This window comes from Amblyraja radiata, chromosome 4 (genome assembly GCF_010909765.2).
Source record: "Amblyraja radiata isolate CabotCenter1 chromosome 4, sAmbRad1.1.pri, whole genome shotgun sequence".
NCBI classification, from domain to species: Eukaryota; Metazoa; Chordata; class Chondrichthyes; order Rajiformes; family Rajidae; genus Amblyraja; species Amblyraja radiata.
Window position 1 is genome coordinate 54,888,668 of NC_045959.1, and position 18,858 is coordinate 54,907,525.

The window sequence follows — 18,858 nt, forward strand, 5'->3', positions numbered from 1 at the left end:
TTACCTTTTTGTTTTTGCATCGATTTATCTAGATAAGGGTCTAAAACACAGTTAAAGTCTCCTCCAATTATAACATTTTGATAATTAAATTCTGCAATTATGTTCAGGATTTTGTTGAAAAATTGAGGGTTATCAAAATTGGGCGCATATATGTTTACCAACGTAATTGGCGTAGTATTGATCTCTCCTGATACTATAAGGTATCTCCCTTCCTTATCTGATATAATATTCTTTGATTTAAATGGAATTCCTTTACGAATAATGATTGCAGTACCTCTAGATTTGGAAGTGAATGAAGAGTGAAATGTTTGGCCTATCCAGTTCGCCCTCAGTCTCGTCTGATCTTGATGTTTAAGATGCGTTTCTTGTAGAAACGAAATGTCCGTGTTGTATAATTTCAACTGAGCTAGTATCTTGCCCCTTTTAATAGGTTCATTAATACCCCTTATATTCCAACTACATAGTGTGATTCCTCCCATTTTCTTTTGATTATCGTCATGCATTTTTACCAATTTTAATTACCTTATTTATTGCGGTGCATCCATACCTCAGGACTCTGGTTATTTGGGGGGGGCGTTTATATTATAGACTTCTTTGGTAGTTCCCCTCTGCGATTGTCCTTGAAAAAAAACCACATAGATGTGACATATTGTGATAAAAAAAAAAAATAGATCAAGTAATTGAGCATTCATAAACAACACTTTGACCTTAGTATTTATCTCCCCTCTCGCGCCGCTCGCAATTGGCCCTGACCTTACTCTCTTATCCCTTCTCGAACTTAACTTTCATTAATTCGAGAGTCTTTTGTAACTTGTCCTGTATTCACTTCCCCTTCAACTCCATCTTTATACTCCCAATTTGACTATCATCTCCCCCCCCCCCCCCCCCCCCACCACTATTTAGTTTAAACCCACACGTGTAGCCCCAGCAAACCTGCCTGCATGAACGTGGGTCCCCCTCCAGAACTTTTCCTTTCTTTGTTCCACCTTTTTAATAATAACTTACCCTAAAATGTCAGATACCTTCTCTGAATTCTTCACCTTCTGGCCACGTCTTCTCAGTAAATACAGATGAGAAATATTAATATAAGACACGACTTGCATTCTCTGGTTCCATTCGCAGATTGTCTATTTGGTCCCTAATGTGGATGGAAGATGTATTTAATTATAATGGTCAAGACTCCATGACTTCAATGCCTTGGGGATCCAAGTGGATTTCCAATCTGGTATTTTCCGTATATGTTGGTAAGTGTGCACATGTTAACATTTGAATTATTTTTATTTGCTTGATACATTCACTGAATGAATGTTAGATATAGATTAGGTTTGGGACATTGAGTTGATCAGTTATGGTAATTTTTTTTTGTCTTTTTCTCATATGAACAATTGGATTTTTGTTTTACTTTAAACATGAGTTTTACTTTACTTAGTTTCAGGGATAAAAATATTACCAGATGTCCCAAACATGCCGCCATTTGGTGCAGTCAATTATTGGAGACAGATGGATTAAAATTCAGCGGGAGCTATATTTCCCTCCATATCCTTGAAAGATGGATTTTCTTCAGAGATCGAACAGGACTTTTTGGTAAAATGTAATATTAGGAAAAATGTTGCTCTTTGAGGACTTCATATTCGTTTTAATTAAGTGTTACGTGGAACAGCTTTCTTGCAAAATGTGTCTCAATAAATTAATGCCATAGCCAAATAATTGAAGCATATTTGCAAAGTTGTTCAGCCTGAACCAAATGCTGTGTTAATTTGTAAATGATGATCGCAAGTCCCACAATATAAATAGTGCCGTATTGAAGGGATGATTCCAGAAATCTTTAACTAATCACATATTTGGCTCAGTGGTCAAGTTGGTAGCTTGTTCTTATTTGTATATGAACTGTGAAAGAAAATTACCATGGTCCATATAAAAAGACGCCAGACAAATGAAGAAAGGATGAGTTTTATTCCTCAACTACATAGGATTTTTTATTGGTGCTGGGGGAACTGGTTTGATTGGAAGCTATCAAAAACATTAACCCTACTGTGCCCAGGAGAATTAATAAAACAATAAAAATCCTCATATAGACACGAAGCTGGATTAATCAGCAAACCAGACAGCATTTCTAGTGGAAAGGAAAAGGTGACGTTTCGGGTTGAGACCCTTCTGAAGTCCGAAGAAGGTGATGTTTTGAGTCGAGACCTTATTTCTCTTCTCCAGAGATGCTGTCTGACCCATTGAGTTATTCCAGCTTTTTGTGTGTATCCGATCGAAACCGACATTTGCAGTTCCTTCCTACACAATAAATAAAAACTCTCAGTTTGAACTGGATATTATATTGGGCCAAAAACACATCAAGCAAAATGCCTGAAATCTCTATACATGAATTATTTATACAATATCTTAGTGGTTAAGTTATTGAACGAGCTTCCAGAAGCCTGGACTAATGATCCAGGGACAAGATTTAAAATCCCACCATGGCAGTCGAGAAATTTAAATTTATCTGATTAAATAAATCTAGTCGCTGCATATATAGTTATGAATGTACCTTTAAGAACACAGTATGTCGTGTAGAATAATTTATGATTCATTGCTGCACCAGTCTAAAGGCTTTCTATGCCTGCTTCGGGCAGAAGGCCAACAGGGCAATGACATCTAGCCCTTCAGACTCGGGTGTGCATCTTCCTGGAGTCACTGTTGTAGAGGTTAGATTGGCTTTCCTGAGGGTGAACCCACAAAAAGCTTCTGGCCCGGATGGAGTTCCTGGCCGTGTTCTCAGCAGCTGCGTGGACCAGCTAGCGGTAGTATTTGTGGAGATCTTTAATCTCTCCCTACTCCATTCTGAGGTGCCCACCTGATTCAAGAAGACCACCATAGTCCCGGTGCTGAAGAAAAGCAAGATCTCTTGTGCCTGAGAACAAAAAGGGACAATTGGGGCTCCAATGAGTACTTTGTAACTTTGTCAGTGCCAGATACTGGGCAACTCTGCATACCTTGTGTATTGTATGAAAAAACAAAAAATGCATTGTATTGAGGTACATGTGAAAATTATGTGTATTGAATTATCAAAGGAAAAACCAGCCTTGCCAGCAAAAATTCCATCTGCACAACACACTGCCTTGGAAAAGCTGCCAACATAATCAAGGACGAATTCTCTCTTCTCCTGTTGGGGGGAAAAAAGATACAAAAGCTTGAAAGCACCTGATTCAGGATCGGCTTTTTTCATGATGTTATCAGACTAATGAAAAGACATTTCATAAGCAATGGGTGCAGTCCTGATCTCCCAACCTACTTTATTGCGGCTCTTGCACTTTTTTAATATGCACCTTCTCCATAGCTATAACACCATATTCTGCACTCTGGTATTTTAATTTTTACGCTACCTGTTGGACTTGTGTTTGGCTTTGTTGTACTCGCGTTTGGTATGATTTGACTGGAAAGCACGCAAGCAGACTTTTTTCCACTATCTTGGTACATGTGACAATAATAAACCAATATCTGTAGCAATATTTGGAGATATTTTTTATTAAATGTTGTGCATCTTGCTGATGGAGCAGCAGAATACTATCTGCCTGTGACCTGGTTACTTCTATTCCACCTTTTCAATTATTTTCTCTTTATGTTGCTCTGGTTGAAAGGATTTTAATTGGGCTTTACCGGCTTTATCTTGCACTAAACATTATTCCCTTTATCGTGTATCTGTACACTGAGGATGGCTCAATTGTAATCGTGTATTATCTTTATATTGACTGGTTAGCACGCAACAAGCTTTCCACTGTACCTTGGTGCACGTGACAATAAACTAAACTCAAACACAAGTTCAAACTGAAATTCAAACCTTGCTCTCTGGCCATTTACACTCATCAATATGTATATGGATAGGAAAGGTTGAGACAGGTGGGGACTAGTGTAGTGTAGAATGGGCATCGTGGTTGACATGGACAAGTTGGGCTGAAGAGCCTGTTTCCGTGCTGTATGATTCAATGACTGACTAACAATGACCACTTTCAAGTGGAAGGCGCATTCATTTTCTGAAAGGAACATTTCGTTCAGACCGAAAGGTCTGAATGACAAATAAAGGATCTAATCTAATCTAAACCTTCCAAACTATCTTGGATTAACTGCTATTTTACAGGGACATTTATTTATTCACAATGAGAAACGGTATATTCTCTACAATTCTTGGATATCTTTCATTTTTATTCATTCTCCACAGTCTCACACAGACAGACACACAATCACAGACACACTCACTCACAGAAGCGCAGACACACACGCACACATGCACTCGCTCGCACACACAGAGTAGCATAGATAGATATGCACAAAGTCAATGCATTTGTCAGAGAAGGGTCCCATCAGAAACTCTGTCTGTCACTTTCCCTTCAGGGATGCTCCCTGACCCGTTGAGTTCCTTCAGCAATTTGTTCTTTTGCTGTAAGTAAATTGAATGTTGTATTTTCTTCGTCTAATAGTGAATAACTATAGTCTGTTTTCACTATCTACAATGCACTCCCAGGTGTACAAAGGTAAGAGATGCAGTGTTTAATACTGTTTTCTTTATCACTAGAATCCATTCGCAATATAGAAAATATCAGTTTGTTTGTGAAGTTCATGTAATGGAACTCTAAATCTTATGAAAGAGTCTGAAGAAGGGTCTCGACTCGAATTGCCACTCATTCCTTCTCTCCAGAGATGCTGCATGTCCTGCTGAGTTATTCCAGTTTTTTGTCTATCTTATGAAACAGTTAAGTGATAGTTAATAACTTCTATTCCCCAGAACCCAATTAAGGAAAACTGAATTATGAATAACATACAATGGATTTTATTACATATTCTGTAGGAGAGAATGGCAGATGCTGGTTTCCACAGAAGATAGACAGAAAAAGTTGGAGTAACTCAGTGGGACAGGCAACATCTCTGGAGAAAAAGAATAGGTGACGTTTCAGATCGAGACCCTCCTTCGAACTGAGAGTCAGGGGAAATGGAAATGAGAGATATTGAGGATAAACAGAACAAATGAATTCATGATATACAAAAAGCAATGATGATCAAGCAATTTTAACACCATCCGGCATGCACTGCTAGGAACAAACTGACGAAGATGCGGGTAGATGCTCCATTGGTGTCCTGGGTGACCAACTACCTGACTGGACGACCACAATATGTCAGGCTACAGAATTGTCTCAGACATGGTAGTGAGCAACACAGGGGCCCCACAGGGAATGGTCCTCTCTCCCTTCTGATTCTCCATCTACACCTCAGACTTCAAATATAACTCTGACTCCTGCTATCTGCAGAGGTTTTCAGATGACTCTGCAATTGTGGGCTGCGTCAGTGAAGGTAGGGAAGCGGAATACAGAGTTGCAGTCAACGACTTTGTTGAGTGATGTGGGTTGAATCACTTGCAGCTCAACACAGACAAGACTAAGGAGTTAGTGGTGGACTTTAGGAGGATAGGAACACCCCTGTATCCATCAATAGTGCGGATGTGGAGATTTACCAGGGAGTACAATTACCTTGGAGTGTACATGGACAATAAACTGGACTGGTCCAGGAACGCTGAGGGCCTGTACAAGAAGGGACAGAGCTGGCTGTACTTTTTGAGAAGGATCCACTCCAACGTCTGCAGCGAGATGCTGGAAATGTTTTAACCAATCGATGGTAGCTAGTGCCATCTTCACTGCTGGGGCAGCAGGGTGAAGGCCACGGGCGGCAATAGCTGTTAGGAAGGCTGGCTCTGTCCTGGGGGCGTTGTTGGATTTGTGGGAGGTGGTCTTGGTGGGAAGGATGCTCCTCAAACTGCGGAGCATCCTGGATAATACAGCTTACCCCCTCCATGACACACTGGTCAACCTGAGGAGTACCTTCAACAGACTGGTTCTACCAAGATGCAAGACAGAATGTCACAGGAGATCCTTCTTCCTTGTGGCTATCAAACTGTTCAACTCTTCCCTATCCTTTCCACTCATCACTTTAATTTCTTGTTTCATGTATCTCGTGTTTCATGACTGTTGGCAGATCAATTTTCCTCCTGGGATAAAGAAATTTCTATCGTATCGCGAAGGTGGAGCCCACAATGGTCCATTTTTGGCTATGGGGTAGGTGATCACGAGTTGTACAGACAATGAAACCCAACAGGATCATATTCTGGATCGGATAACAGGCTCATGATATAAAAGTTACATTCTAACTGTTACCATAATATTAGGATGGCGCAGTGGAAGAGTTGCTGTCTTGCAGCGCCAGAGACACAGATTCGATCCTGACTACGGGTGCTGTCTGTACGGAGTTTGTACGTTCTCCCTGTGCCTGCGTGGGTTTCTCCGCATGCTCTGGTTTCCTCCCACGTATCAAAGACATGCAGGTTTGTAGATTAATTGGCTTCTGTACATTGTCCCCAATGTGTAGGATAGGACGAGTGTAGGGGTTATTGTAGTTGGTGTGGACTCTGTGGGTCGAAGGGCTTGTTTCCACTCTATCTCTGAACTAAACGTCACCTATCCATGTTCTCCAGAGGTGCTGCCTGATCTGTTGAGTTACTCCAGCACTTTGTTTTTGTTGTTGCTGTAAAAGCATCTGCAGTTCCTTGTGTTTCTATATTAGTCGCTGAGTCATTCAGCAATTGTGGACCGTCTTAGAAAATCTGTTTTTGCAAACTCTGCGAATCAGTGGCCTCCTTCATTGACATCCTAATTTTTATTTTTTTAATCTGGTGATTCCACTCTATTTTCCTTATTTTTTTTCTACTCCACTTTTGTTCTTCATGCATTTCAATAACTATCATAAGATCAAAGGATAGTAATTTATCTCCACATCCTTTGATGTGCAAATAAAAATCTTGCTATTTTAATTCTTCAAAGGTAATGTTTCTTGTGTCTTGCAGGTCAAACTAACATCTCCCGCATTGAGGAAGAAAGATGGGGAATGTATCCAAGAGTGTAAAATAATAATGGAATGGTTAAGATAAACCGTGAATGTAATTTTAAATACACTAGGAAAATAGGATCATAAAGTTTAGCTTCTGTTGCTAAGATTGTCTTCATAGTGGAAGAATGAACTAATATTTACATTGTATCTTTCAAGATATCAGGATTTTCTAAAACATTTTAAACCATCTAACCACAAGACTGGGAAGAGAAGTAAGCCAATCATCCCCTCAAGTCTTTTCTGCTGTTAGTAGAATCACGAATGTGGAGGCAAAGTGGTGCAGCAGATAGAACTACTGTCTCACAGTGCCAGAGACCAGGGGTCAATCCTGACCACGGGTGCTGTCTATGTGGAGTTTGCACGTTCTCCCTGTGACCTCTTGGGTTTCCTATGGATGCTCCGGTTTTCTCCCACGTCCCAAAGGTTTGAAGGAAACCTTTGCCTTTCTCCCTTTTTGAATAGAGGTGTCACATTCACAGTTTTCCAATCCTCTAACATGAAAGACTGCTTTCCAGATTATAATTAATGCATTCACTGTCAATGTAACTACTTATTTTAGGATCTTAAAATGCAAGACATCATCTATGGAACTGATGCACTACAATGCTGAGAATTATATTATGTACTCTGTATCTTTCCCTTTGCTCAATCTATTGTACTTGACACTGGGACTTGATTGCATTTATGCATGGTATCTGATCTGTTTTTTGATACCATGCAAATCTAAGCTTTTCGCTGTACCTTGGCACACATGACAATGATAAACCCAAACTTATCTGGGCCAGGGAACTTGTCAGGCTTTAGCTCCATTTCTTTGCTTAATATTATTTATTTAGTGATGGTGATGCTGTTTAATTTCTCCGTGGCATTATTCGTTAATAATTCAATGTTGTAGTGCCTTCTATTGTGAATACCAATGCAAAATATCTGTTTAACTTCTCTGCCATTTTCTTGTGCCACAGAACTATTTCCTCAGCTTCATTCTTTAAGGTCCTACATTCACTTCAACCTCTATCTTCATTTTTAAAATCGTAGAAAACTCTTTTAGTCTAATTCATATTCCTTGCTAGTTCACATTCCTTGCTAGTTCACTCTCATAGTTTTTATTCTCTAACATCGTTTTTGTCCTCCTTTGCTAGATTCTGAATTTATTCCGAACTTTTGGTCTACCATTAACCCTTCTTCAGACTCCAGAGATTCTGCCTGACCTGTTGAGTTACTCCAGCACTTTGGCTCGTGGAATGTATCCTGTATTGACAAGAATTATTTCATTGGTCAACCAAATGTCATGTAATTATGTTTTATATTTAATGCTGAAGCCACAAGAGGCATGCTACCAAAAAATAGATCAGATATACCATGCATAAATACAATCACCACCAGTGCACCAGCCACACGGCATTGGGGGTTCAGTATTGATGTGGATAGAGAACTGGCTGGCAAACAGGAAGCAAAGAGTAGGAGTAAACGGGTCCTTTTCACAATGGCAGGCAGTGACTAGTGGGGTACCGCAAGGCTCAGTGCTGGGACCCCAGCTATTTACAATATATATTAATGATCTGGATGAGGGAATTGAAGGCAATATCTCCAAGTTTGCGGATGACACTAAGCTGGGGGGCAGTGTTAGCTGTGAGGAGGATGCTAGGAGACTGCAAGGTGACTTGGATAGGCTGGGTGAGTGGGCAAATGTTTGGCAGATGCAGTATAATGTGGATAAATGTGAGGTTATCCATTTTGGTGGCAAAAACAGGAAAGCAGACTATTATCTAAATTGTGGCCGACTAGGAAAAGGGGAGATGCAGCGAGACCTGGGTGTCATGGTACACCAGTCATTGAAAGTGGGCAGGTACACAAAATTGCTGGGGAAACTCAGCGGGTGCAGCAGCATCTATGGAGCGAAGGAAATAGGCGACGTTTCGGACCGAAACCCTTCTTCAGACAGTGGGCATGCAGGTGCAGCAGGCAGTGAAGAAAGCGAATGGTATGTTAGCTTTCATAGCAAAAGGATTTGAGTATAGGAGCAGGGAGGTTCTACTGCAGTTGTACAGGGTCTTGGTGAGACTACACCTGGAGTATTGCGTACAGTTTTGGTCTCCAAATCTGAGGAAGGACATTATTGCCATAGAGGGAGTGCAGAGAAGGTTCACCAGACTGATTCCTGGGATGTCAGGACTGTCTTATGAAGAAAGACTGGATAGACTTGGTTTATACTCTCTAGAATTTAGGAGATTGAGAGGGGATCTTATAGAAACTTACAAAATTCTTAAGGGGTTGGACAGGCTAGATGCAGGAAGATTGCTCCCGATGTTGGGGAAGTCCAGGACAAGGGGTCACAGCTTAAGGATAAGGGGGAAATCCTTTAAAACCGAGATGAGAAGAACTTTTTTTCACACAGAGAGTGGTGAATCTCTGGAACTCCCTGCCACAGAGGGTAGTCGAGGCCAGTTCATTGGCTATATTTAAGAGGGAGTTAGATGTGGCCCTTGTGGCTAAGGGGATCAGAGGGTATGGAGAGAAGGCAGGTACGGGATACTGAGTTGGATGATCAGCCATGATCATATTGAATGGCGGTGCAGGCTCGAAGGGCCGAATGGCCTACTCCTGCACCTAATTTCTATGTTTCTATGTATCTTTGGTCACCGCCCCCTCAGTCCAGCTGGGGATGTGATTGACGTGCCCGGCAGCCAATGAAAGTTGGTGCAAGGGCAGCTTTAGAGCCAATGGAATGAAAGTTGGGCGGTCCAGAGCTGTGACGTCTGCGAATTGATTGACAGCCCACAACACCAATGAACGACGCACAACGGTAGCTTCCCAGCCAATGGGATGGAAGGGGGCGGGCATACGACGCGCAGCTGAGACGAGATTGACAGGCCCGGCAGCCATTGGAAAGCGGCGCACAGGCAGCTTGTGAGCCAATGGGACGGAAGGGGGGGCGAGCGATGGCGGCGCCGGGCGACGTGCGGGCGTGCGGGCCGGGCGGCGTGGTGACGTACATGCGGGTGGCGACGGCGTGTTGACGTACATGCGGGTGGCGACGGCGTGGTGACGGATGGGCGGGTCCGGATGGTGGCGGCGTGGCGACGTGCGAGCGGGCCGGGTAGCGTGGTGACGTACGAGCTGGCCGGGCGGTGGCGGTGGCGGCGGCGTGAGGACGCGGCTGTGAAAGTGGCCGTTGCCCGGGCCCACCGGGTTCTCAGCAGCCATGGAGCCGCCGGCGCCGAAAAGGTAGTGACCTCCCCTATGGAGGGAGGGGAGGGGTGACGGGGCGGCGGCGGGAGGAGGGGCGATCCCGAGGAAGCTGGCGGCTGTGTGCAAGGAAGGTGAAACCTGCCGTGAATTCCGGCAATCCTGCGGTTTCGGGTCTCATCACAAGTTTATTTCCGTATTTGCCTTTTATTCCTCGCTGATCTTGTCATGGAGTCGTACAGTACACCTTCGGCCCAACTCGAACATGCCGGCAGATGCCCCAATTCATAAATGCATGAGTTCTAGGAACAGAATTAGGCCATTCGGTCATCATGTCTACGCCATTCAATCACAGCTGATCTATCCTTCCCTCAACCCCACTCTCCTGCCTTCTCCCCATAACCTTTGACATCCTTACAAAGCAAGAATCTATATATCTCCACTTTAAAAAATACCCAATGTTTTGGCCTCCAAAGCTTTCTGTGGCAACGAATCCGACAGATTCACCACCCTCCTCATCTACTTTCTTAAGGGTTCAAGAAGGAACTGCAGATGCTGGAAGATCGAAGGTACACAAAAATGCTGGAGAAACTCTGGGTGCAGCAGCATCTATGGAGCGAAGGAAATAGGTGACGTTTCGGGTCGAAACCCTTCTTCAGACTGAAGAAGGGTTTCGGCCCGAAACGTCACCTATTTCCTTCGCTCCATAGATGCTGCTGCACCCGCTGAGTTTCTCCAGCATTTTTGTGTACCTTCTTTCTTAAGGTATGTGCAATTATTGTGAGACTATGGTCTCTGGTCTTCGACTCTCCCATAGTGGAAACATCCTCTTCATATCCACTCTATCCCGGCCTTTCACTTGTTGGTAAGTTTCAATTAGGTCTCCCCTCACCCTTCTAAACTCCAGCGAGTACAGGCCCAGTGCTGTCAAAGGTTCAACATATGATAACACGCTCATTCCTGGGATAATTCTCGTAAACCTTCTGTGGGACCCTCTCCAGAGCCAGCGCACCCTTCCTCAGACATGGGGCTGTGTTTGTTTTTTATTCCTCGCTGCTCTTGTCATGGAGTCATACAGCATGGAAACTGGCCCTTCAGCCCAACTTATCCATGCCGACCAAGATGCCCCATCCAAGTTCAAGTTCAAGTTCAAGTGAGTTTATTGTCATGTGTCCCTGTATAGGACAATGAAATTCTTGCTTTGCTTAAGCACACAGAAAAATAGTAGGCATTTACTACAAAACAGATAAATGTGTCCATATACCATGATATAAATATATACACACATGAATAAATAAACTGGTAGTGCAAATAACAGAAAGTGGTTGCTAATAATCAGAGTTTTGTCCGAGCCAGGTTTAATAGCCTGACGGCTGAGGGGAAGTAGCTATTCCTGAACCTGGTTGTTGCAGTCTTCAGGCTCCTGTACCTTCTACCTGAAGGTAGCAGGGAGATGAGTGTGTGGCCAGGATGGTGAGGGTCTTTGATGATACTGCCAGCCTTTTTGAGGCAGCGACTGCGATAAATCCCCTCGATGGAAGGAAGGTCAGAGCCGATGATGGACTGGGCAGTGTTTACGACTTTTTGTAGTCTTTTCCTCTCCAGGGCGCTCAAATTTCCGAACCAAGCCACGATGCAACCGGTCAGCATGCTCTCGACTGTGCACCTGTAGAAGTTAGAGAGAGTCTTCCTGGACAATCCGACTCTCCGTAATCTTCTCAGGAAGTAGAGGCGCTGATGAGCTTTTTTGATAATTGCGTTAGTGTTCTCGGACCAGGAAAGATCTTCAGAGATGTGCACCCCCATATAATCCACAAACCTCCATTCCTGAAGAAGGGTCCCGGTCACAAGTCCATTCCTTTCCCAGATGCTGAATGACCTGCTGAGTTACACCAGAACTTTGTATTTCAGAGGAAAAAAAAATAGGGGGATACAGGCATGCAAATGGAACAAGCCCAGAATACCTAAGATAGACACAATTATCTGGAGTAACTCAGCAGTGCAGACAACATCTCTGGACATAAGGAATGGGTGATGTTTTGGGACGTAACCCTTCTTTAGACTGGTCCATATTTCATTAAACATACAACCGTAAAGCTTTGGCCCACAATATTTGTGCTGGTCATGATGCCAAGATCAACTCTTACCTGCATGGATATAATCCACAAACCTCCATTCCTGAAGAAGGGTCCCGGTCACAAGTCCATTCCTTTCCCAGATGCTGAATGACCTGCTGAGTTACACCAGAACTTTGTATTTCAGAGGAAAAAAAAATAGGGGGATACAGGCATGCAAATGGAACAAGCCCAGAATACCTAAGATAGACACAATTATCTGGAGTAACTCAGCAGTGCAGACAACATCTCTGGACATAAGGAATGGGTGATGTTTTGGGACGTAACCCTTCTTTAGACTGAGTCTGGGGAGAGGGAAATTAATAATAATAATGGATGGGATTTATATAGCGCCTTTCTAATACTCAAGGCGCTTTACATCGCATTATTCATTCACTCCTCAGTCACACTCGGTGGTGGTAAGCTACTTCTGTAGCCACAGCTGCCCTGGGGCAGACTGACGGAAGCGTGGCTGCCAATCTGCGCCTACGGCCCCTCCGACCACCACCAATCACTCACACACATTCACACACAGGCAAAGGTGGGTGAAGTGTCTTGCCCAAGGACACAACGACAGTATGCACTCCAAGCGGGATTCGAACCGGCTACCTTCCGGTTGCCAGCCGAACACTTAGCCCATTGTGCCATCTGTCGTCCCAATTAGAGGTACGGAAGTGTTGGGTGTGAAAACGACAGATCAAAACAGATGCTGATAAAGTAGAATGGTTTCATTGTTGACTGAGGGGAACATGTAGAATGGTTCATTGTTGGCTGAGGGGAACGTGACAACGAGGCATACAAACAATAAAATTAATCAAGAAAATGGTGCAACTGGTCGGAGAACTAGGGTGACGGAGGGACGGAGAGAGGCAAAGCAAGGGTTACTTGAAGTTAGATAAATCAAGATTCATACCTCTGAGTTGTGAGCTGCCCAGAATACCTACTTGGTTGGCATGCACAGTGTAGTCAAGTCAAGTCAAGTCACATTTATTTAGATAGCACATTTAAAAAACAACTCTCGTTGGCCAAAGTGCTTTACATTTGTTATAAGAATAGCACAACAAAAACAGACTACATACATATATACAGTACATGTAGCCCTCACTCAGAGGACGTCAGGAAAGGCTTGGGAGTATAGATAAGTCTTTAGTCTTGACTTAAAAGAGTCGATGAAGGGGGCAGTTCTGATGAGAAAGGGGATGCTGTTCCACAGCCTAGGGGCTGCAACCGCAAAGGCGCGGTCGCCCCTGAGCTTATGCCTAGACTAGTGGGATATTCAGCAACCCCAAGTCGGCCGATCTGAGGGGCCTGGTGGTGGAGTGGTGGTTGAGAAGACTTTTTATGTAGGTGGGGGCAAGCCCATTGAGGGCTTTGTAGACATGGAAGAGTATTTTGAAGTTTATACGGAACCGCACAGGGAGCCAGTGGAGAGAGGCCAGGATCGGGGTGATGTGGTCTCTTTTTCGGGTGCCCGTCAGGAGTCTCGCTGCGGCGTTTTGGACCAGTTGCAGGCGGGACAGGGAAGATTGGCTGATGCCAGTGTAAAGGGAGTTGCAGTAATTTAGGCGGGAGGAGATGAATGTGTGGATGCCAAAGAGTAGGCCAAAGAGCTTGCTTCTTTCTGTGCTGCACAGGTCTGATAGCTATCAGAGCTCATATAGCCGGTGCTCAGTGGAAGTGTTGTTGGGTCAAAACATTTGTAAACGACAGAGTGCGGTGAAGGTTCACCAGATTGATTGCTCGGATGGTGGCTTTATTTTAGGAAGAGAAATTGGAATGCCCATGCCTGTACTCTCTGAAGTTTGGAAGTTGATCTCATGGCAACACACATGTTCTGAGAGAACAAATGGAGACACAAGAGACTGCAAATTCTGGGATCTGGAGAAACAAGCAATGTGCTGAAGGGACGCGGCGAGACTGACAGTATCTGTGTAGGGAAATGGACAGACACCATTTTAGGTCAGGAACAATACAAACGGAAGATCCTATTTTTCCTGAGAATTTGGGTATGGTCTGAAGAAGGGTCCTGACCCGAATCGAAGCACGTTCATTTCCCTCTACAGACGCTGCCTGGTCTGCTGAGTTCTTCTGGCATTTTGTTTTAGGACAAATACAGTGCTAATGTTTCCACTAGCTGGCATCTATAGAACCAATGTCACAGTCAGCTATTTAGAACAGACACTAGAATAAATTTCCTCACCAAGTGGACTATAGAGGCTCAGTCAGAAATTGATAATTCTCTCGGATAGGCGTTAGTACAATAAAGTGATGCCCAGATGAACTGTGATCTTGTTGAATGGCAGAACAAGGGTTTGAGTGAACAACCTTCTCCTGTTTCTATTTATGTTATTTCTCTGTGAAGAATGAAGTAAATCAACTGGTTTGGGATTTGTGACTGGAGATAATAAAGATATGAACAAGGGTTTCACAAGAACAGTGGTGAGTAAGGCAATTGGTACAGAGCTTGCGTCTCAAAGATGGGTGCTACTAGTTCTAAAGCACAACTTAATGTCAAACTTTACATCAGGTCTGCCATCAAAAGGCAAAAATCACAGTTGGTAGCAGTTATGGAGAACTGTGAACGGTTTAGGTCACTGATTTCCCATAGCGTTCCATTGGCCCTTCAGAGTTTAACCTGCTGAGCTCCTCCACAATTTGCATGTTGTGCAAGATTCCATTGTCTGCAGTCTCTTGTGTCCCCAGAAGTGATATTATGTTCAACATTATACTTTATCCTCTTCCTGTCACCCAAAGTGGTGTCATTTTCCAAGGCTAAAGATACTAAAGTTCAGCATCAGCAGTTTCTTATGTCTCTAAAGAATCTAGATTGTTAGCAAAGTACACATGAAGGGCGGTCACGGTGGCATAGCGGTAGAGTTGCTGCCTTACAGCAAAATGCAGCGCCAGAGACCTGGGTTTGATCCCGACTACGGGTGCTGTCTGTATGGAGTTTGTACGTTCTCCCCGTGTTCTGCGTGGGTTTTCTCCGAGATCTTCGGTTTCCTCCCACACTCCAAAGACGTACAGGTTTGATAAAAATGTAAAATTGTCCAAGTTGGCGATATGCAGAGCACTGCCCTGCTGACTACAAAATTCAGAAGGTTCAGAAGGTAGTAAACTGTATGATTCCTCTTGACTGCCAGATATTCAATATTGGATGAAACTTGCATCAGTTTGGAAAAGTGCATTAAATATTTTGGAAAAAGAGAGAAGTAACTTATTTGTATATTAAATTGATACTCAAGCATTTGTTTACAGTTAATGGGGTATTTTTGAAGTAACTATTTAAACAGGATCTTGAAGTAGTGTGCATAATTACTCAATAAGAGCCAAATTTAAAACAGAGGTGCTTATAAATTTCTAAGTTGCTGGTAAATCTTTGAAATTCGCTTGACTAGAGGGCTGTGGTGGTTAGATCTGGAACAATGTAGCGTGAAGATAGATATGTTTGTGAAAGATCAGGGTATTGATGGCAACGAGGAACTGGCACAGGAGGAGTGTTGAGGTCAGTATAGATTCAGCTGTGATGATTTTGAATGGTGGGACAGGCTTGAGGGGTCTATTGGTGTACATCTGCACCTGTTTTTAAAAAGTTTTTGTGATCAACAAACCTGAAAGAAATTTTCTACGTAGGCAGTTTCCACAAATAGAATAAGATAAATGATCAGATAATCTGATTTTGGATTGTTTTGATTTGAAGAAATATTGAAGCTGAATTGGAGACCAGAGACGGGCAAAGATCTCGGTTAACACTTGCAGAACACCATGAAGGACTGGGCAATGCTGGAGATCATGTTTCCTGAATAAGCCAAGAGTGTTTAATTGTCATGTGCACCAATGAAATTCTTATTTGCACAACAGACTTGTAAACATAGTACTCCATCGATAACATAGTAAACAAACAAAAACAAAGTTTAATAATAAAGTTCAATAATAAAAAAGACAATATAGTGTGAAACAATACAAAGCCCAAAGCCCCTAGTGCAACAAAGACAGTTCGTACTTTGGAGTTTAGTTAGAGTTTGAAGTGACTCCAAGGTTTAGAATGCTCTGACGTGAAGTGAAAAGCATGTTTCAAAGACCAGGAATGTTTGTTCTGATATTAGGGCAGTTGTTACTTTTTTATCAACATTATTGAACTCTACTATCTGGATGTTATTTGGATTCACCGTAATTTGCTTGCCGTTTGAAGAAGCTTTCAAAACACAAATTGGCTGCTGCAGAGTTTTTGTCCAACTGTAGAGAAATGTTTCTCATTTGGAACGAAAGGACTAAGAACTAAAATTCATCACAAAATTCTTCGTCCATTAAGCAGACATGATACTTGCCCTGTTCTCTTCGAAGATTTCATTATGTTCTCTTAGAAGTTACAAGACTAGGAAGTGTTGTGCTAGAATTGCAGGCTTTCCCATGTGAAGTCTTGGCTGAAATTGCTTTTTGGTGCCACTTGTCGTTTCAGCTCTATCCTGAAACCAAATCTATCTGCTTCCCCAGTATCAAGGCAGAATGTGAATCGTTGGTGACATACCATCTAAGTTGATGCCTGGTGTCCTGGAAACTCAACTGATGCCTTCATTCTATGCGAGGCAATGTACTTGATCCACCACCTCTTGCCCACACAGGCTAACAATTGATGACAGAGTTGATAATCATGGATTGCAACCTGCACAGGTGTAGCATGCAGACAATGTTGCTGCAAAATTTGAGCCTGGGTTGCAGTGTAAATCAGCAGAGTGCCTATCAGGTTTTGTGATGATCTGTTACATGTTGGATAATCCTGACATTAAAATGTAGATACAAGGAACTGCAGATGTTGGTTTAGGAACTAAACGTACACAATGCTGGAGTTACCCAGTGATCAGGCAGCATGTCTGGAGTCTGAAGAAGGATCCCGAACCAAATCGTCACCCATCTATGTTCTCCAGAGATGCTCCGTGACTGAATGAGCAATTGCGTATAACCTTGACATTAATAAAAGACAATGTTGGCACTTGATACGTGCAAACAGGAGAAAAGGACTATTCTCCCTTGGAGTTACAACTCATCTAGTATTTTTGGAGCAAGTAAGTTTAAGATGAGACTCAATACTAGCGGGTAAGATCACGATAAATGTTGAAAAGATAATAGAGGGAAGTTATTCTCATTGGTGGAGGTTGAAGGACTGTGGGCATGTGTTTTAATTGATGGGCAAATGACAAGAGTCAAGTCAAGAGTATTTAATTGTCATATGTACCAAAACAGAACAGTGAAATTCTTACTTGGAATGGGATGATGTGTGGAAAAACTGCACACCCAGGAGAAACCAATGCTGTCACAGCGAGAATGTGCAACCTGCAGAAATTGCACCTGAGATCGCTAGAGAGAAACAGCATGACAACAGGTTCTTTGGCCCAATGAGTAGGCGGTAACGACGATCACCTGTGCACTAGTTCTATCCTCCTCACTAGGAACTATTTACAGAAGCCAATTAATCTACAGACCTGCACGTCTTTGAAATGTGGGAAGAATCCAGAGCACCTGGAGAAAACCCATGCGGTCACATAGAGAACGTACAACTCCGTTCTGACCACACATGAAGTCAGGATCGAAGCTGCTGCGTCACTGTGCCCCACTCCCCTAAAATATGTGCAGCATATTATGTTTTATGGCCCTGTCTTGAATGATATTTCTACTTTTGTCTTCCATAGAATCATCATCTGCACATTAATTCAAGTTGGAACAGAATAATCTGACATCCATTCACTCTTGATTAACCAAATGTCGATGTGTATGGATGTTTCTGATTGATTCTTGCATTCAAAAACTTTGAAAAGTTTAGAAATTAAATGTTAAAAAAACAATAATTTTGTTTTCTTTGAAACACTTAAAATTAGATTTATTCTGATTGTTTTGTTGACCAGGACTAGTCCCGCAGCTGTTCATCTCCATTTGAATGAATAGGAAGCAGGATACATTTTGATAATGAGTTTTTAATGTAAATAAATGTAGTGCGAAATGCCCAATTTACTGCTGGTCCAATCGACTCCATGAAATATTCATTATTGGCGCACATTCAAGAGACCATTATTGAACAGCTGATTTAACTTTAGGATTGTTCGTTGAAAAAGTGACAGATATCTGACGACATTTTCAATATTCTGCTGTCATTTCTCTGCAGAATCTCGACACTATCGTCTATTTTGTGTGGAATTGTGCACAGCACCTCTAGTTTTCTTCACTCTTTACATTCAGCAGATTATTTTGTTTGTTATCCACAATAAAATATTTTGTGTGCTTTGTTGAGGCACTGATAGCAATCTTGGCAATTAAATGGTGTACACATAATCTTCACCCTTTGTTGCCGATTACCTGAAAAAAATACTTGCAGGTAAATGCTCGTATTGGAACATTTGCCTCTGCACCAACTTCCCAACTTGCGAAATTGTGACGCATCACTTCGTCATCTCCACAATTCAATATTTCAAAATTTACTTATAGCTGGGCTCTGATCCACCTTCCTGAGCATTTGGGCTCATCTAAAACTTTGATGCGAACATTCTTTCTAGCTAGTTCATCAACTCTTTTGTTGCTCTTGCCAAACCAACATAACCAAATAGTCAATCACCATTCATGCATATAAAATCATTCAACAGAAATTTTA

At 42.6% G+C, this 18,858-nt stretch overlaps 1 protein-coding gene across 1 annotated transcript in view; it reads left to right on the top strand.

Moving 5' to 3' along the window:
• The first annotated feature begins 10,014 nt into the window (after window positions 1-10,014).
• The window catches only part of stk3 (serine/threonine kinase 3), a 313,612-nt gene continuing 304,768 nt past the window's right edge, over window positions 10,015-18,858 (top strand). The window contains exon 1 of the mRNA XM_033019460.1: window positions 10,015-10,143. Within this exon, the coding sequence (XP_032875351.1) occupies window positions 10,121-10,143 (23 nt within the window). The 5' untranslated portion in view covers window positions 10,015-10,120. The remainder of the gene's footprint in view (window positions 10,144-18,858) is intronic.